Source organism: Xiphophorus maculatus, chromosome 16 (assembly GCF_002775205.1).
Source record: "Xiphophorus maculatus strain JP 163 A chromosome 16, X_maculatus-5.0-male, whole genome shotgun sequence".
Lineage (NCBI taxonomy): Eukaryota > Metazoa > Chordata > Actinopteri > Cyprinodontiformes > Poeciliidae > Xiphophorus > Xiphophorus maculatus.
Window position 1 is genome coordinate 10,990,174 of NC_036458.1, and position 21,176 is coordinate 11,011,349.

General features: G+C 36.1%; 1 protein-coding gene across 4 annotated transcripts in view; it reads left to right on the forward strand.

The window, feature by feature from the left end:
• Nucleotides 1-21,176, forward strand: part of LOC102220073 (brain-specific angiogenesis inhibitor 1-associated protein 2-like) — a 60,023-nt gene that overhangs the window by 5,890 nt on the left and 32,957 nt on the right. For all 4 annotated transcript variants that reach the window (XM_023348991.1, XM_023348992.1, XM_023348993.1 and 1 more), the window contains exons 2-3: nt 10,587-10,662; nt 14,188-14,274. In XM_023348991.1, coding sequence (XP_023204759.1) covers nt 10,587-10,662; nt 14,188-14,274 — 163 coding nt within the window. The remainder of the gene's footprint in view (nt 1-10,586; nt 10,663-14,187; nt 14,275-21,176) is intronic.

A 21,176-nucleotide genomic window follows, 5' to 3' on the forward strand; every position in this document is an offset into this window, starting at 1 on the left:
AAAACAAAAAAAAATTACAAGGACTTAACAAAGACCATCCATAGTTAATAGGAAAAATTTTTTCTAAAAACTTTGAAATTGCCATGCTAAATTAAATATGCTATCTTTTGTCTTGCCTGTGAAGTAATCAAAACTTAGTCATCAATTATGAACTACATTTTTTTCTTTCAAGTTTAAAAACAGTTGTCGGGTTGGTCAATTTTGAGAGAATTACAAAGAGATCCAGTGATCTCCTCTACAGAATAGACTTTTTATTTTTCTGGATAAAGAACTAAAGCTTTAAAGTAAGTATGGATCTTGGTTGCCATGGATACCAGCCTCTCTGTATTAGGTTAGCTGAGTGATGCTAAGGTGTTTTTTGGGGTCCCTCTGTCTTTGGAAGGCAGTGAACAAAGTAAATGGCAGGTCTTATGGGTAAATAATTTGTTATGCAGTGGCACCAAGAGGTGAAGAAGGAACAATAGAAATAAATTTTAAGGCAACGTGATTTTTCCTCAACCTGAGGCCTCTGAGACTATTGGGGCCAAACACACTTATAAAGTTTAATGTTTTGTCAAGTTGTGACTGAATCAGCTAAAACTGTACGTTGTAGCTTTTTCCACAGTGATAAAAGGTCTGAAAGTTTTAGGGGTATTTAGAGTGGGAGGCAGTTTTAACACGACAGTTTTGCTTATCCATAGAAATCATGACTACTGATCTATTGCACACTAGGAGCGGTTTATAGATAGAGCTACCCATCTCCAGTGAAAGTAAACCAAAGATAGTCAAAATGATAAATCAGCATATTCTTCCTGGTCATGAGGTAACAGATGATTGCATAGACTGCATTTCTACAGTTTAAAAACTAGTGTGTAAGGTGCTAATTAATTTGCTGGAGAAGATTGGATGTTTTTAAGAAATTATTCAAAACTTATTTTGATATAGATTCTTCTTTGTTTTGCAACATTGGAGTTTTCTTTGTTGTTTTATTGCACACAGAGTCATGCTAGACTTAACTGATATCAAAGCAGTATCTTAATTCTATTTATGTTCAAATTGGAACAAGTAGTGTAATTTCTGAAAGATCTGGAAGTATAAAGTAGCAATATTTATAAATCTTCTTTTGTGCAAACAGCATTAGTAAACTATTAATTTATAAATACTAGTCATGGGCTGGTATGAGATGCTCACCATATTACAAAACCCTACAAAAAAATCACTGATTCATGGTGTTACAGTACCTAAACAAAAATGAACAAACAGCATGAAGTGATATCTTCTATCCACAACAGCTAAGATTATAAATCTGTTTGTAATAATAAACAAATTAAAATATAAATTAATTTAAGTCATAGTTTTCAAGTGAACATTCCAATTATACCATTTTTGGCACATTGTTAGTATGGTAACATATTTATATGTTACATATACTACATATGACTATTTGTATATAACTAATTACATTTAGTTAAAAATTAAACAAAATACAGATTAATTGTATGCTTAGTGTAATGTGTGGTAACTAGCTGGTTAACAACCATTTGCAACTACTGACAAGTCATGTCACTTGTAGCTTGCCAACTGTGGTTTAAAAACTGTTTACTCAAAGGCCACTCAATAAATGTAAGAAGGTACATTTACAACAGAGGTAAGAACAGAAACTTGGCCTTGCTCTTGAGGCAACAATAATAAAAATAATTTGGTTCCCGAAACCTAGGTTTGGGAGATCTTGCAATTTGTTCTTGAAACATCATCATCTGGGAAGAATTGTTTCGTAGTGTGGTGTCTGGTGAACACTTTGTGATTGGTCTGAAATTTGAAGTTTAGATGGTTACTACACTCCCAAAGGTTCTTAGGCCAGGACTACGAATTGTCCTGGCCTAAAAGAAGTCTCTCCTCTTCCTGGTCATCTTGAGTGAAAGAACACATTTCTGTGTTCTTATGAAGGAAGTTGAAGCTGTAAGAGTGCCGTGCCATTCCTTTAGTTGCAACAACATGATCATTTATGTTTTTCATAACCCTGCTGTACAGATTTACAATTCATCTTTTTCGGTAAACTAGGGAAGAGTGGAAGACTTGTTTCAGCCAGCTGATGAAGTGGAGCAACAAGTTGGGCACGGCTGCATAACTATTTGCCACTCTTGTTTTTTATCTCTGGCTCAGGAGTTGCTTAATATAAGGAAAGGAGGAATGAATTTGGGACACATATGAATTTGATGATTCTTGAAGCCCAGATAACAACCACAATAGACAACTTATGAACATCCACCAGTCTATTGACATGATTTTGTTTCACAATCCTCTCAATACTGAAATTATCCATTTTTCTTGTGCAACTTTTCATGAACATGCCTGGTCACAGCAATGACCTTTAGCGGTTTATGCTTACTGTATGTCTGATGGACAACTGTCAAGTCAGCAGTCTTTCACAAGATTTTGTTGGCCATAACATCCAATTTTTACATATATATTTAAAATTGGTTTCATCTTTCAATCAAATTTCATGAGAAGTTGAATTCTATAGATCATAATAAAGTGATCAGAAACATGGTTCAAATGTTTTATTGAGTGTAATGAATATTCCACGCAGTAAAACTCAGTGAGTTACTGATATGAATGTGACATTTTGTCATTTTTTGATGTGCATAGATATAGGTGTATGGTAATACGACTAAAGATTTCCCCCTTTGAAGATCTAAAAGTCTTTGGTCTGCCTTATGTGTGCCTGTCTGAGTTTGACATGACTAATTTGTCACACAATGAAAGATTCTGTAGTTTTCCACAACAAAAGAAAAAGCATGTGATTCTGAAGGGATGTCTTCTTTCTGTTCACTGTGTTAAAATGTGGTCCTTTGATGGAATTTGTTGAAGAAGCAAGTATTCACATGATGTTTGCTCTCAGATCAAACAGTGCATAGTCCACTTTGGTGTGAAAAAACTGCAAACTTTGTGTGTGCTTTAGGTCAGGATAAATGCAAGTACCTAAAACCATTCGGAGTAATCTAAGTTCATAAACAGACATATTGTTCACCACATTCCTTCTACCCTCTCTTGTTAATAATTGACTGAAAATTCCAATACATAGCTGAAACCTTCCTGTAAATGTTGGATTGGCTGCCTCAACGATCTGCTTGTATATAAAGGAAAAACTCAGAGCAGCATCTTGTCTATTTTTGAGCTGGTCCTGAAATTAAATTATCCTTTCTCAGGCAAAATTTAATAAGGAATGCAGCCATTCCAAACTGTGATCCATCTTTCCAATATGGCAACAAGTCTGGCGTTATCAGTTGTGACAGCGAGGGGAAAACTATTTGTGATCAGCTGGTATCGGCCGTAGCACCAAATTAATTCCCTTGGGTGAAGAAAGAGATATAAATAAATAACTGTAAAGTTTGGCATAGAGAAGCCTCTAGCAAAGTCCAAATATACTCTACATATTGTCTGCTTTTCTTCAGGGCAGCTTGTTGTTAAAGTAGCATGAATATTAACTATATTTTAACCAGTCAGTTCATTTCTAAGTTACTAAATAACTTGCCTGCAAAAGATATCCAAGCTAGATGTTTGTGCATACTGAAATAAGTGGAAATGTTCATTTGGCATTTCATATTGTTGTCCTTTTCTTGATAGAAGTAGCTGGATTATTAGGAAATCGATTATCTAAATTGTGAAAGAATTCCAAGCTCCAAGGAAGCTGGGGGAAAAAAATCAATATGTACCCCATTCTGGTTGTAAACAACATGTTTAAACTTGATACCAATCAACAAGGGAGTCTTAATTCACTGTGTGCTTCTGTGTGGTTTGTTGTGATTCATCTGATTAGCTGAACTTCACTTGTGGCAGATAAATGTTCTGTCTGATCACCTGCTTCCTGTCTTTGAATATGCCTTTCCTTTCCTAAATAGTTTCTGTGATGGACTTTCCAGATGTTGCTGGTCATCATCTGGTCATCACCCTGCTCCCCTTTTCCACCACACACTTATCAGTTTCAAGTCAACCATCCTGCCTCCTGAAGGACACTAAAGCCTGTTTAATCCAATCACAGTGTCATGCAACAATTAGTTCATATCCTCTTCAGATATCTGAGAGAATTAGATTATTCAAGACTAAATTACCACATTGTTACTTGCACTCTGTGGGTTCAAAGAGAATGATTTTCAGACATTATAATCATGAATTCTTCTTGGTTTTTTTGATTTTCGTGGTCATTTAGAAAATATTTACATTTTCCCCTTCCCTTTCACTTGAGGAATCTTTTTGCAAGATTTTAAATGCCTGTCTGGCTTTCCTGAGGTTGTAATAATTGTATTAAACATTTTAGTTCTCTAAAGTATTTATTAGGCACACTTAAGTTGGGTTGCTATTGTTTTTTAATAAATAATTTGAGCTTAAACCTACCCTTTAATTGTTCTTTTCCTCATTATCTGTCAAGACTATCTATATAACTTGTTTAAGTACAAAATGCATTTCCTTAGATTTTGGTAGGATTACATTTTTAAGCTGTTTGAGTTATCACAAACAAGTATAGTATTTTCCTGTAGGCTTCTCAACAAGTTTTTGGTAACCTGCAATGTTGTGTATTCACCTATCACAAGCTTACAAATCTGTGACATCATCTAAGGTTTCCCAAATTGTTTAAGGGCTTAGTAATCTAATTAATCTATGCACATTTTTGACTTTGACGGAAGTAAAAAAGGAAAAAAAAAACAAATCTCTCATTGTTCTGATATTTAGAAAATTAAGATAACTTTGTTAACCCTAACAGACCTGAGACAGTAAAAGTTTAGGTTGCTGTAATGTAAATCAATCCTTTTATTTTGTATCTAAATACTTGTTTATAACTGTATATCACCCTATAGATTTTGGTAGACTCTATAATTATAATTGTCGTTATTTGGTTGTTTTATTGGAGGTGTTTACTCCTGGATTCAGTTGCTCAGGCAACACAAGGTTTTCCCTCAAACCGTCTTGCCAAATGATAAGACACAGCAGTTCTGACATGTCTGATCTCAATGCACTTTGCCAAGGAGACTGACTAGGTCACTTGGAAATGCAGCTCTTCCTTTTAAGGCGTATTCTAATCTTTCATTTCTTTTTTTTATCGCTAAAAATGATCAGTATGTTTGTGAATCTACATGTCATTGTCTTTCCTTACATTCTCTGTAAATTATCACATTAGCCTCAGCTGCCTTTTCTAACTTTCACTGCATGACAGGTCTCTGCAGTCTGACAAATATATTAGTCAGGAGTGTTTTCTTCACCTGATCAGGGGGTTTTTCAGGCCCTCCAGGCAGGGTTGCGGTTCAAAAAAAAAAAAAAAGGAGCGAGAGAAGGGCGCAACTGAACAGATGATGGGATCTTGGCTTATTTGAATGTGTGAGTGCCCCTGATTTTAATCAGCTGATGTTACTTTCAAATTGCCCCCTTAGCATGTCATTATATTTGTGTGTGTGTGCGAAGGTGTAAAATGTGGGGGAGGGGAGAGCAGAAGGACTGAGCAGGGAGGAATAACTCCTCCATAGACTGACTTTGTCGTTGACTTAAGATGTTTTGACCTTGTTTCAGCTGCTTCTTACAATTTAATTTAGTTTGAATGTGAGGGTAAAATTGCTTTATGCCTAACATTTTCATGTATCGACAGCCTTTCTAGTTGAAATGTCTTTTTCTCTTTGTTTTATGTCTCAGCACTGAGACAATCATTTGATTAATTTTGCAGAACACATTTCTTTGCCCTCTTTCAGTTGTCTGCTTTAATTTTTGACCTTAGTTCTAATAAGTGAATTTCATCCTCGGGAATGATGGAGACCACGTTTCAGCCATAATTATTCTTTTTTTTTTTCTTTTTAAACTGACAGATGATGGAAAAGGATGTGGAAGTGGATATACTCCACATTATTTCTTAATGTTTCCCACTTCCTTTCCTCTTTCCACCATGTCGTACAACCTCAAGTGTCTTCTGGCCCCATTTTCCCAATTAGCTTCTACAATTAGGGTAACAATGTAGTACAGGAGAACTGGGATGACAAATTTAGCAACAATGATAGGAAATGAAGACTGATTGCCTCCTTGTCCTTTCTCTACTGCATGGTATGTGAAAACGCATCGTAATTTTGTCTCTTATATAATACTTTTTATCTGTGAGCCATCGTGTAATTGTATGATTAGGTTTGTCCTCTAGTTGCATTTATTAGAGCTTTTTTGTTCCCTGGTTGTGGATCAGGAAGCCTGTTTGCAGTTTGTACAAGAAAAGCAGCTAGGCTTGTGTCAGTTACCTTTAACCTCTTCAGTGGGAGAGAGTGCTGTAATGATAGCTCACTGGGACTTGCATTTTTATATAATCCTCCCACCCATTTAAAACATCATTCTATTATATAGTTTTTGTATTAATGTAGGTGCTTAAATAAGTGTGCATTTGTGTTGCACATGAGCTGTTTGTCTCTTCCTACTCATTGAGTTTGTTTGGAAAAAGAAAAAAAAATCCTATCAAGTTTTTTGAGGGATACCTTTTTATTTTTGTGATCAGTTTTACTATTTATACAAGCACATTTTAACAATTCAGTTGGAGTTCTCTGATTGTTTCAGAATATGATACATATATACCCAAAAGATGAGTGAGGTATGTTGTTCAGATGCAAGTTGTTTTCATAGATTTGACCATGTGATCAAGATGACTTGACTTCATCTGCTAATATTTTGTGATCAACAGTGTAAGTGTGCCTGCACAATACGAAAACATGCAAATCCTGCAATGACGCAATAAATAAATAACAACTTTACTGTCTCAATGTTATGCTTTTGTTTGAAAAGTAGATTCCAGACAGGAATTTCTTAAACTACTCAGCAAAACCATGAACTCATTACTTACATCTGAAACACATTGTTTTAATGACTGTGTTTAATCAGACAACTACTAAAAATAAAAAATGGGTTGTATTTCAGATTTTGACAGATTATCCTAGTTCTATCCTCAAATCTTTTTCATATTTTACTGGCATAGAGAGCCTGAATGCATAGTACTTACATAAATGGTGTCGGAATTAAGGCAGTTCAATGGAATATTAATATTGCCCATATTGATATAGTGATAAAAAATGGGGACGTATGTGGAGTCCTGAAGGTGTTTTTTTTTCTCAATTTTTTAAATTGAAATACACCACCTTTTAAAAGTCTGTTTTTGTATTGCATTCATCAAGTGTTTTTGTGTGTGCTTACATTTTTGCAGATTTGTTTTTGCAAATTTTGTTTTAGAAAATCCTTAATTTGTTCAAGTTTGATCTCCAAGGACTCTAGTACTTATCCCCTTTAAGGACTGTCAAAAACTGCCCTGGTTTCACAAACCTAGTGAAAGCTGCACAGGTAATAAATGGCTTTTGTTTCTTAGTATACAGTTATCCAGTTCAGGTTTTATTAAGTCTAAGCGCTTTAGACTTTGAACCACAGATGCTCAAATGCAATCAGGCCACTTAAAGCAAACTCACAATATCAAAACCACCCAAAACAAAGCAGAAAAAACATGACATGAAACAGTAAAATATTCATATAGTGCAGAAACAGTCAATAATGTTCTAATTGGGGCACTGCCTTTACAGAAAAAATTTTGGTTTTCCTGTTAAGGATGTCCCAATCAGGATCATCAACATTAAACTCACGTGACGCCCAATGAGGTTCTAAATGCTCAAGTTTCTGTTTGCCAGTTTTCTTGACAGTTACAGATGTTTTGCTCCCTCAGCAGTTTCCGCAGAAGAACTTTTGGTTTCTAAGCATGTCTGATTGATATGTAAAGCTACCGCTTTAAATAAATCAGCATATTGACAATACCAAAATATGTTTTCATTCAGAGCCATTTGCTGAAATGCTAGGCAAACTTTTGCATTAGCTAAGTTTACTTTCTAATATGATGTGGATTGCTGATAGTTTGTCTCGTAGCACATCTCAGAGCTGTTTGTTTTTCACTTTTGGAGAAAATTAAGTCTCCAGCCGAGCTTTGGTCTCACAAAGCACCCTTCCCCCATGTCTTCCCCACTCAGCTCTACCAGACAAGTGGCAGCAGCAATTAGCTAACAGTTGGTGGAACTGTGAGTCTGCTGAGGTTATCATACATATTGCGATTCAGTCAAACGCTACTTAGAACGGTTGTAAACGACATAATGAGAAGCACTGTTAAGATGAAGTGATGAAGGCAAAGTGTCTTTAAGAACAGGAGCTTCTTAAATAGACAGAGATCAATTTCAAGGTATCAAATTGTTACATTAAAATATATTTTTGTAACTGAAGGTAACATGGTCACTTGATTATCCTTCCAGTCAATTTTTTATTTCAGTTTCAGTTATTACTTATTCATTTCTTTGCCTTCTTTTGGTCATTGTCTTCCCCTTTCTGTGAACCAGTTTAATCTACTTGTGTTGTTCAGACTTTCAATTTGAGCACAATCGGGTCTTGCATAACATAAGTTACTGTTGGCAGTTTACTGTTAATGAAAAATTTTGAGTTGTTTAAGTGTGAGTCATTGATATTTATTTTGTAGGTGGATTATTCAGCACTCAGGTCACCTGAACTGCAGCTCTTTGCAGTACAGTGGGCATACACAGAAACATGTGGTTTGATCAGACTATTGTCTCTCATTAAAAACAACAGACAGGAAAAACAAAGGAACAAACAAAGTGCTGAAGCTAACTAAGGAAGGAGGATGAGCTTGTGGGGTTGTTTCAGGTTGTCAATGATGGCACATTGCATATTCTTTTTGCCATTGTGTGGATTCAGGCAAGAAGTAGATGATTAAGCTTTCTCCCACAGTATTGATGATTTGTGTTGGTGCTGTTACTGCTGCAGCACTATTGTGGTGTCTTTCTGTCCTCGGGTTATTCTTGAGTGTTTGACTAGGGACCAACTAATTGGAAGAAGTCCTGGAGGAGCACAGGAGAAGGAAGGAGAGGAGAGGTAGATGTGAGCACAGGAAGCTATTGCGGTGAGAGTCAGGTATTCTGCTTTCTCAGGAATTAAGAGTGACTTCTTTTGCAGTTCAGTTTATCTGCAGCGATGCAGTGTACCACTCCTACTTTAAATAGGTTTTATTTATTGCTAATTGCAATCACATCAAGAAACGCTGATGAGTCAACACATTAAACACCTCAGAAAAATATGTTGATCCTGCTTCACCAAAACAACACAATATGCTACATGACACCCAATTTAAAGTGCTGTACTTATTTTCTTTGCAGTTGCATTTTAATTTCATAGTTGAGAGTTCAAGAATAGAAAAATGACAAAGGGTGTGGATACCATTACAGAGCCCTGTATACTTGACTCTCAGACTCTAGCACAGCTTGTGTGTCCTTGTGAATAGGCATGGAATGGAATAATGTTCTGACATATAACCACAAACATGCATTGTGATTTTAAATTGCGTTTCATTTATATTTTCAAAAGTCTTATATAAGCATTATTATCACTGTTGTTAAAATAACACAGCTATGTGACAGTTGTAAAATAAAATTACAGTACATTTACCTGTAGGTTTTGATTTCATGTAGAACTGATAAAGACGTGTTGGCTTTTAAATTGCATGACCATTATCAGCCATTTTAAGTTCTCATGCCAATGATTTTATGTGTCTATGGTTCTAAACTTAAGGTTGAAAACCAGTTGGTCTGATGCACTGAGGAAGGACATGTTTCATACTTTTTATGGAGTTTAAACAATTTAAGGAGTCGCAAAGACAAAAATGGAGTACATGAAGATTAAAGATTAAATTTAAAACCATAAATTTATGTTTTAAGTACCAACCTGAAATGTCTGTCAGCCAGAACACAGAAGAAGCATTAGACTGTAATCTGGTGAATTTGTTTTGTGTTTTTTAATTGCTTATTTTAATAATTTTACACAATGGTGTCAGACCCTAGCAAAAACCTACATTGAAACTCAGCAAAAGAAGGTAACTGGTTAGTGAACAAATTTCCTTATTTTATATATTTGTAAATAATAATAAGAGCTATGGGGAAGTGATGTTTTGAACAGAATCTTCTTTAGGCATTTCATCAGCAATACTTTAGTGAGTGATGGATGGCACCCTCTGGTATCTAAGCTGGGACAAATATTTTCGAGTAACAAATTTCCAATTTTTTTGAAAGTATATCAGGATGATTCCCCTCACCCACTCTTAAGTACATAGTTGTTAGGAAGATTATCCTCACCCATTAAAAGCACATTTGCCTGACAGCATGCAGCTGTAGTTGGATGAGGAGAGTCTTACTTGATACTATGTTAAACTTGAGAAATCCCAATTCTTTGTTTTTAAAAGGAATTTTAAATCCTGAAAAAAAAAAGTTATTTGAAATGTTTGAAGATTTGACAGTTTTTGAAACCATAGCATACTTTCAAGTTGGGAATTGCTTTTTAATATGCAGCCTGTAAACATCCAACTTTTTGTGGTTTAAATGCTTTTATTCTTTGCAAAGCTGATTTTTGTGGATTTGAAGGAAGGAGGCTAGTGAAAGAAACAGAGTAGAGAAAGGCAAACGTCCTCTGTGTTCTTGACCCTGTTGTAGTGATAAGTGAGGCTTTCATCCTCCAACAATGTGGTGTTTTTTTTGTTTGTTTGTTTTTTCTTTCAGACCATCATGGAGCAGTTCAACCCCTGCTTACGGAACTTTGTTGCCATGGGGAAGAACTATGAGAAGGCCCTTGCCAGTGAGTCCTTTCTTTTCCTTCATTCATTTTTTCTGTGCTTCTCTGCAGGTTTGGGCACTCAGCCAAGACAGCACTAGCATTCTCTCTTCATGTACCTGTACTTCATCTACCTGTCTTTGTGTTTTTCATGAAAGCTAGATTATCTTTGTTCTCATACACTGTGACCAGGCCTTATAATGAGTTGCACTATGCACTTCTTGTATCCTTTTATTTTGAAGGAGAAAAAAAAATTACAAAATGCTAAAGAAAGGACAGCTCTCTGTTAGCAGCCAGATTTGTGCCAATAGACTTTCCACAATGGTCTTTTGTCTTTTGAGATCTTTGATTTGTACTTGGATTACAGTGCTACAAGAGTTTTCCCTCAAAACACCCCTGAACCTTAACACGACCCCAGCCCTCACGAGTTAAACTGGCCAAACCATTAGAGATTTTTCTCCATCCCCAGGCCACCACTCATATTCCCTTACACAAACAGTAAATAATCTTGACCATGGTGTGCCATGGGAACAGACTGGTAGGGGTTTGCTGAGCCATTAAAGACCCACTTTGCAGAATTGATTCAACCCAAGGGACTTAACAGCTCTGGGAGGACACATTTCTATCCATATGGTGCAATCTCTGAAATTATTTAACACTACCAATGCTGAAAGAGTTTCATTTGTAGGCTTGCAAGATCTGAAGGTGGGTGTATTCTACAGTTTTTTTTTTTTACAACCCACAGAAAGTCAACTAATTACATAGTTCTTAACAAGTCTAAAAAAAACACATTTAACTGTGCACAAAAGCATATACTCAAATATATATTCAAGTGACCAGACAAGGATGGCCTGTTTCCTGACTGAAATGTTGTTTACAGTTCTTTAGAGTGAAGGTTTAGTGATGGGTCTTTGAAAAAAAGCTCTTTTCATACTGTCTGGTAATCCCATCTGCCCATCTGTTGTTTTGGACCCCTCACCACGCTTTTTGCTGGTGCTGTTAATATAGGTCCAAGCTCTGTGTGAAACCTTTCTTTTAATTGTACACTTGATATTCCACATTCTTCAGGTGTTGAGGCATCAGCAAAGCTGTCTGTTGCTAGGAAATCTGTTTTAACTCTGTGGCCTGCAAGTGTATTCCCTCATAAGCTGACATGCATTCATACACACGTTCCACAACAAGGCAAGCCCAGGAACTGTTTGGCTTTAAAAAATAACCTGGTGCAACAGAGGTGGAAGCAGACATGTTGTTCTCTACAGCTGGTCCAGCTGTAACTGGTACCAACATTAGCATATGTCCATCAGCTTAGAAGAGTTCTTGTGTGGTGGAATATCTACATCTGTCTGTTAGAATTAGCCTGTCCCTGTCATTCTATTGTTGTAATGTATCTTACACCTGACAGCTGTCTCCATGCTTGGGTCCAATCTGTCAACTGTACTTCTGCTGAATTCACCTTCAAAAGCAGCAGTCATTAATTCTCAGAGATTGGAGAAGCCCCTTTGGGCAGCTAGACAGAAACTTGCATCACCCTTCACGACCTTTTTGGCAGTACACGAACATTTTCAACAAGGGGATTTAACTGGCTATTGTTCTTTGGAACCATGCTGGTTCTTTAGTTCCTCAAAAAATATAATGTTATTTGTGTAAAGTCTTGAATAAAAGTTATTTGCTCAATATTTGCTGGAGGCAGGTGAGTTAGAACAGAGTAACTGCGATGGACTGACCAGCAACTAATCGGTTACAGAACAAACTTCTACCAGCATTGCCACTGCCACTTACAAACTGAAGCAGAAAACACAGGATCAGAATTAAGTGCTGTTGGCTTCCTTCTTGAGCTTTCATCTGGGAATTGCACAAGATCTATCTCAACAAGTTGCTATTGCATGTCAGAAAAACAGTGAGATTTACTGCTCAGTGACCAAGCTACTTACTATTAGCAATACAAGCTGCTAATAGTAGCTTGTATTGTAGCTATTATATTTTGTAGCTTTTTGCACTTTTTGCTGAGACATTTTCACTCAAAACATTTATAAAATCCTGTGCTTCTATATGGTTTGATAAAAAACAAATCAGAAGTGGAGATAAATTATTTGCAGAGCACATCTGTCTCTAACTCTTATATAGGTTGCAGGCAAATTGAATTTTGAAGACACAAGTCATGAGAAAAGTCATCCAAAACTGACTTTGCCATCTGTACATTTCAGAATATTATGCTTTTTCATTTTTTATTTTTTTTAATCAATTTTGAAATTTCAATATCTAAAAATCAGCCCCATACTGCATTCTTCAACCCATCATGCAAGGTAGATTTTTTTTCTTAGCTTGTCTGTAGCTTTGTTAGCTATTTTAAATTGCCTTTCAGCATGGTGATATCAGTATTTCTTGAGGTAATAATTGTAAGATATTTGAGAAGCACTGTACTGTATTATGGTCCTCGAGTTCTCTCTAACTTTAATCAGTAACAGAGAGGAAAATCATTTTCCATACATAACTCTGTTCAATCTAGCATACTGATGTGAGTGGAAGGCGAGCCCCTACACTCCCATCTTCACCATCATCAGCTTGAATTTTGTAAGGAACACCATATGCTGTAATTCATTCTTCAATCAGTGTTCTCCCCAAAGTAAGGGTGTCTGCCTGTTCACAAGAAAGATGAAATGAAAAGGAAGACAGAAAAATGCCAGATAATAGCATGTGGTTAACAGTCACTATTGCTGCTTCCTTAATAGAGCTATAATGTTTTCTTAGAGCCGTTATTGATTTCTTTGTTACCCATTGCTCTCACATTGAAATGAACTTCCGCAGGAAAAATGTCTGGCTTGATTTTTTGACTTGCAAAGATTGATTAATATTTGATTTTTGACTGACACTAGCCAAATTGATTTACTACAATCTAGCTTTTTTTATTAATCTTTTCAAGATTGACTTCTCAAAATGTACTCAAAATTTAGCAAAAGAGCTCATGCTGTGGGTCTTTTTTGACAGACATGTGGGGATCATATGAATCTGTTCATTTACAAATCCATATAATGTATTCAAGTTATTTTGAAATACAATTACATAGTTCAGTCTTCAACTGCCATTTTGTATAGTTTCATTATTTGATTTTTCTAAGGTAGCCATATGAAGTAGAATGTTTCCTAAGACTGGATATGGACTCCAGTCTTAGGGACATTTCATTCTCCTTTAATATTAGAGGTTTTAAAATAATTATTTAATATCTACTTACATGCTGGTTGGATGACATGCAGTGATGGGGCTCTAGTAAATCCAGCTGTGGGAGCTGCTCATAATTGGGTTTAATCAGAGGTTATATATCAAATCTGAAATTAAGGTTATCTCTTTAACTTATCAAAATACCTTACTACCAAAAAAAGGGAAAAAAATGTATATCTACACAGATACATTCTTTGCTAATGTCCTAGACGGAAACTTAGTAAATCTATTTGTAAAATAAATTGAACCAACTATATATACTTCTTTCAAATGTGAACAGTTGTTTTTTGGAAACCTGTAAACTAACTGCTGATTTACTCTTTGTGTCTTCAGATGTGACATTTGCTGCAAAAGGATATTTTGATGCTCTGGTACGAATGGGTGAGCTGGCCAGTGAGAGTCAAGGATCCAAAGATTTGGGTAAGTAACAAAGATTGTTTAGATGAACTCAGTTTTTGTTGGCACTTTGTCTTTCTCTCTGTGCTTGCATTAGCATTACCTCTTTATAAACCTGCATCAATGTATGTTATTGTTTGCTTTCTGTTTGTGATGGCATTCAAAATAAAACGTCAGTGGAATGAAGGAAGTCTTTCTTTTTTCTTAACTAGAATTTCTCCAGAATTGCTTCTGTTCTAAACCAGCTTATGGTTTGATTCTCTACCAATTAAAGAGCTAACCAGAAAATAACATTTCTAACAACAATGAGTAAGGTGTGGGTTGAACATGATTTTATGTTCGTTAGTGCAGAAGATGTTTTTTCATCTAAGCTAATGTTTCATGTAAAACAAAGTAAATTTGTAGTGAGAAATTGCTTCTCATTGACATAGTTGCATGAGGAAATTGCGTCATTTTGTTTGTAGAGAGGCATTCACCTGCCAAACTCGACACCAGGCCCACGTCAAACTAATTTGACAGAGCTCTGTTCAAAGTGTTGTGTTATTTGACATGTTTGTTGATATTTCTTATGCAGAAATGTGCTCACACAGCAATGTTATTTTCTTCAACAAGTCCATATCCATTGTCTGGTTATTTTTGAGGAATGTTTATCTGATGTGGTCAAAAATTTTTAAAATTTGCATGATTCTTCACTAAATAACTACAAAAACTGTTAAATGGCTAAAAACTTCTGAATGGAAATTGCCAGGTCTTTGTCCACTGAGGAAGCTGTCTGCAGAAAAGTGTGGTGTGTTTCCGTAGCCATTTTGTAAAAGCAAAATAGAGGATACAGGAAGGGAGCGGGAACCCTGGTGGGAAAGGTTATGTCATATACTGAAGAGAGAAGTATTCTGATCTAAAATTCTTGGTGTGGCTAGCAAAATCTAACCAAAATATTTGACCATTTTCATTTTGATCATACTGCGACGGCTGACGCAATTCATGTTTTACGTAGAGTCATGTTGGTTAGAATAGATTTGATTCACCTAAATGAAATCACTTGAAAGTATTTTATTTAACCAGATTATCTTTTTCTAAGATATAAGGTGTTTGATCTGAAACTTTTAAGTTTGACAAAAAAGGCAGAAATTGAAGAAACTTGTATAGCGGTGAACGCAGTACCTGTTCACAGCACAGTTGGATATCTATGTCTATGTTCTAGAAATCTTCATGTCATTTTAAAAGTAACGCCATACCCTCGCATATGAGTAGCTTTCTAGCTGATTAGTGACTGTATTGGCACTGGTTGTTCTCAGCACATAGGAAATGAGCTCACGTTAACGAGATTCCCTTTGCACCGATTGTTCTTTTAACTGCATGATCTGCTTAGAGGTAGCTGTTGATTTGACGAGGCCTTTGTTTCAGTGGAGCCGAGTTTCACTTTGGGTTTCTTCCCGTCCAGCCACCAGAGACTGACATGAAAGTGCTTGCAGAATGTTTTATTCAGTGTGTGACCCAATCTCACTGTCTTGCAGCATCTGTGAGGATTTCTGTTGTTTCTAATATTTATATGATATTTGTGTCATGTAAAATGTGCTATAAAATGTGTAATTTAATGCTAATTTTGTATTTAATTTTCTACATTAACTTGGGTTGACTCTTATTCTTCAATGCTCCCTGGTGAATTTGGGAATTAGGCAGATTGTGGCGATGTAGCCTAAATGACCTGAGAGAGGGGAAGCCAACCTGGTCTGTTGTCCTTGGTAGAGGAAGGGGCCCTCTAAATGTTGAAATATGGGCATGCAGATTTTCCTTGATATGCTTTTGAAGATAAATGGGGGGCCTAATTTTTAAATTCAAAAGTCTACATTGAAGTTACTGTGCATGTTAAGCATCCAGATGTAAGGGTTTACTTGGTAACACAGCAGCTGTTTATATTACATTGTGAAGGAACTTGGCACAAGAAGCAAAACACATTTTTAAAAAAAAAAACAAACTTGGATTACCTTTGATTTTCATACATTTGATTCAAACTTTGATTAGCTTCACAATTTATATATTGCATTGAGAAATAAGTCTTGGATAATCTTGACCAGGACTCGTGGGAGGCTGCCAACTGGCCTGGTAGTCAGTATAAGATATTTTTTGAAACTTAATTCTGTTTCTTGAATGCATCGAAGATTTATTTTCCTTCTTTACGATATGCAATTCCACTGCACCTATTGTCACATTTTTTTTCTGAAAAGTGTGCTTTATTACACCTGTTTCCCAAAAATTTGTGTGCTATGATTGTTCGAAAAGAGCTGAGTGTGAGGCAGCAGCTTGGTGTTTGTTTACTAAACAAAACTAGATTTAGCCACAAGCCATATGTTACACAAATGCATCTAGCAATCCATTACAAAAATCAAGGTATTGTTTTCTTTAGGAGAATCTTATGTCTCATAGAGTGCAGTTTGGAAAAAAAGAAAAATAGAAGCTGTGAGTTTGTGGTTTGCCCCTTTTTATCACTTGTACAATGCACTGCCTAAAGCAAACAGTTCTCTACATGGTAGACTATGTCCCAGGGGAAAAGTTGGTATTTTATTTTCCAGTCACTAGCTTAGGACTTTTTGTAGCCTCCACCCAGAGGTCAGCTACATCATCATGACCTCCTGTTAGGATAAAGCTCAGTTTCCTGTTTGACTGACAGGAGGGTAAAGAGAGATTCCCAGATTAGAGGAAAATATCAAGATTCAACTAACAAAATTGACATTTTAGACTTGAGAATGAATCCAAAAGGTACATGTCTTCAAAGAGGATACATTAAGGTTGTCTTAGCTCTTACTTGTTTCTTTATCAAGTGAGTATGTTCAAGTTTTACAGATGTACTATGAACCTAAATTAGTTTACCTACATAATTACCCATATTGTCTGTTTAGCTTCATCATTCACATAATTATCGTATGGCTCGAAATAAATGATTGCTTAAAGTAAACATCCCTTGCTTCACATTTATACATGTTCACAAATAAATGGATGTAAAATATTGTACCCTTGTTGCGCCTATTTTTAAAAGCTTGTTAATGCCACAGCAGCTCTGTGAGAAACAGACCACAAATGGTCCCACCTACACACCTCAGAGTCGCCAGCTGCTTTTCAACTCCTCCTTCACTTCTCATCCATTTCTTTTGTTTACTAGTCATTGACACACATAAAACGAGGACTTGAATTACCTTGTGAACCAATTTCCTCTGCTGGTTATTCTCAACTCATCAACATTTAGGCCTTATGCATTCCTTAACCGGAATCCATCCCACCGAACTGTAGTTTATGCATGTCATGACTAATGGTTATATGTACGTGCGTTTTCTGTGCATAAACCATGTGTCATCAACTATTTGTTTGAGTGCACCTAGAATCCACTTCTACATATCTCAGCCTTAAGAGACAGTCTCTATTTCTCCCACCAGTCCCACTACTCCCACACTCTCCCGCCCACATATCCTCCTCTGGTTGTGCTAATCATCGCCTGTCACTTTGCCACCCACACACTCATGCATGCACACGCATGCTAACACATACAAACACAGTCTCTCTCTCTCTCCCTCTTTTTCTCTCCATTTCCCACTCTATTCCACTGTTTCTCCTGCCCTCCTCTTGTATTTTTCCTGTAGAAAATCTGAGCACCAACTCCCTCAGTGACAGTTGTGGCTTTCTGAGCCTTTAAAGGAAATGTTTTGTTAGGCAGAGAATATTTATGATGGTTTAAACCAGTCACTCTTTATATCTTCATGGGGAATGAAAAGGGATACCTATATACAACCTGAACTCTAGCCAAATTTATTTGCAGACATATATTTCTGCTTTAATTCTTAGTCAATTTATATATCATCACACTAATGACACCTTTATGGTTGTTAAACTATGTTTGCAAAATTGCTGGTAGCTCTCCCTGGAGCTGGCAAAGCAGGTGGGTCAATAAAAACAATGAGCCTTTAAATGCATAAAAAAAAAAATTCTCTTGCTTTATGAATGGGTATAATACATTCGTCTCTGCTGCATTGTTTGACACTTGTTTAGTTTTGGCATTTAAAAGTGCACAATATAGCAGAACGTTCGTTTCTAATAGGACTTGCTGTTCAGTGTGCCAGTTTACAAACATTTTTGCTGCGTGTGTAGTTTTGGAGAAGTTCTTCTATTTTAATGCAGAGCTTATATCAGAATGTAATGTCATAGGTGTTACTAATTAAAGAGTCTAAACACTGATTGAAGTCCTCCAAATAGACAATTCTTCCCATCTGACTAAACTCTAGTCAAATGTTTTTACACATATTTACCTTTTGCTACTTATTCTAAATTTTACATTTTCAAATCTTATATTTTATTAATTTTTGCTCATGAACAGATTTTGAATATAGGTTCACATCACACAACACAAAATAAACATACTAATTGAACTGATAAAAACAAATGGAAGTACCTATTAGGTTAGGACATTATATTGAAAATGTATTGTCACTGGTGTTCAATATCACAATTTCAAATAAGTGACGTTCCCTGATGTGCATCCCAGTGACATATATGGCCTCTCAAAGCTAGCCTTACCTGGTCCTAGTGCACCCTTTCCGAACACACTTTTCCTTCCACTCCACTTTCTAACCTTGGAGCATTCTTTGAACTGTCAGCATCTTTTGCAATTACCTTTCGTGACTTTCATGCCTTGACAAGCTTGTAAGTGACTGCTTGAAAGTAAACAGTCTTCACCATTGTTGTGTAGGTCATAGCATATCTACATTACAAATGTTTTTACTGATCATATGTAATAGTGAAATTAAGTACTTTGCTAGTGAAATATTTAACTAATAGAACTTAACTTATCATTTAAATGAACTTTAATGATAAACATATTTTTTTTTACTATTTATTGTATGCATTTTTTGTTCTACTTCTTGAACCTTTCCTTGAATAACAAATTCGTCAGTCTCTTCTCAGAAACCCAAACAAGAATTTAAAGTGGATACATTTTCCCTGTTCTCTCTCTCCTCTTATTGCCTCTTTGAAGCTCACTAATCACCACATCTCAATAACAGATAATGTATTCTTCAGCAATAATTTGTGGCTGGGGAAATAATATTTTGATAATAAAAAAAACTGAAACTATATTAAAGCATTGAAGTAATTTGCCCCCTCCCAATCTTAAAGGTTTAAACACACTCCCAGTTATTATCTAAAGGAATAAAAGGGGGTTGCACAAGGAAAGTTGGGCTGCAAATTGATGACGCAGTAATGTGTTTCTAGGTTAATGGGTCTGGGATGTTCACATGTATTTTCTGCCGGTGAATTGCTGCTGCTTAAAAAAAATTAATAACCTGGAACAAGGGTTAGAGCTTGCAGATGAGGTGTTGACTCTGACTTTGAGTGAACACTCAGGAGTGTGCACACCTCAGCTCTCCCTGTCTCTTCTTTCTGTCACTCCATCTTCAGTGCGGCCTACCTCGCTCATCCTCTAGCACCTGTCCCTGTTTAAATGAGAGCAGAGGAGCTCTTTTCTTAGCTCTGCGCCACCCTCCCTGGAGTCCCTGCTTTCTCGTGCTCCATTTCTGAGGCACACACTGCATGATGGGAAACCAGTGGCCCCTACACTCTCCATCCTAACACAGTCACTTTGCCCTTCAGTCTTCATGCTGGAACATTTTAACTAAAACAGGTGGATCCGCTGGCGTTGCAATATTTAACTTTCTCAGTCAAATAAAATACAATCTGGAAAGTTGACTGTTAAGGCATTCTCAAGTTGAATGCACAGATATAGGTATGTATAAACACGAGAAACAGCTTTCTGTCTGTGGCTGAAAATGACGTAGTTATAACAGACACAAAACACTATGTTGCTAAGCAACTCGGTGGCTCTTGATTGTTGGCGAGGGAAATAAACCGGAATTTTGCAGCAGATTTTGTCCTTTTTCACTGTTTGCTCAAAGGACAGCATATTAACTCATTTACCTAAAGCTGTACACTATATCCAACCTTATTTCTTACATTTGTATTGTGCATTATACTAGAATCAGAAAGTAATGTTTGGATGTGATTTTTAGCAGTTAATGATCTAAATGAATATCTGATAGAGCTGCACAACCTTAAGAAAATTCACAATATGAATTGTGAATGATGCAGTGATGACATAACTGGCAATAAATAAATATCTAATTAAGCAATGTCATCGTCATTCTCATTAAGGTTTATTGACCCCAGAAAGAAAGCAATCTAACCTGGGTGGAAAATAAATTCATTACCTTGACTACAACTGTATACTTTTATTAAAAATGTAGAATTTGGTTATATAAGCTCTTTTGGCAAATAAATGTTAGATTTTTGATTAATGCTTTTATCAGAGCATCTGAATTACTGACATATAAAAATGACTTTAAAGCCATAGGCAGAGGTTATATCTACTACATCCCTAAAGTCTTGTCTCCTGACACCTGTCGGTCAACATACAGATGTTGTACTGTATATGTTGCATGTTATATTACTCAACCTTGAAGATGAAACCTAGGCCTCAATATTAACTACATTTATAACTAATGTCAGTCTGCTGGTGTCATAATGGACTGCAGAACTGTTTACATTATACTTATTTATTTTACTTGAACTCTAAGTTAAGATGAAAAGTAGTACCTTGGCATTGTTTTAACTGAATATATTTCAAGATTAAATGCATCAACCATAGAGGTTTAAACCAAAAGTGTGTTTTTTGGATTGTTAAACCTGATTGGAATGGCTTCCTATCAGTTTTACATATTAGAAACCAATCCCTTCTATTTATGTTTAAAGTCGCTGAATTATTTGTGAGTGATATGGTTGGGCAAAACACTCAGATATTTTCAGTGAGGGAGCCCAGCTTCAGTATTCCCTCAGCTCCTCTCTGAATCAAAGATATCAACATGACTGCACTGTTTTATTTATTAGCT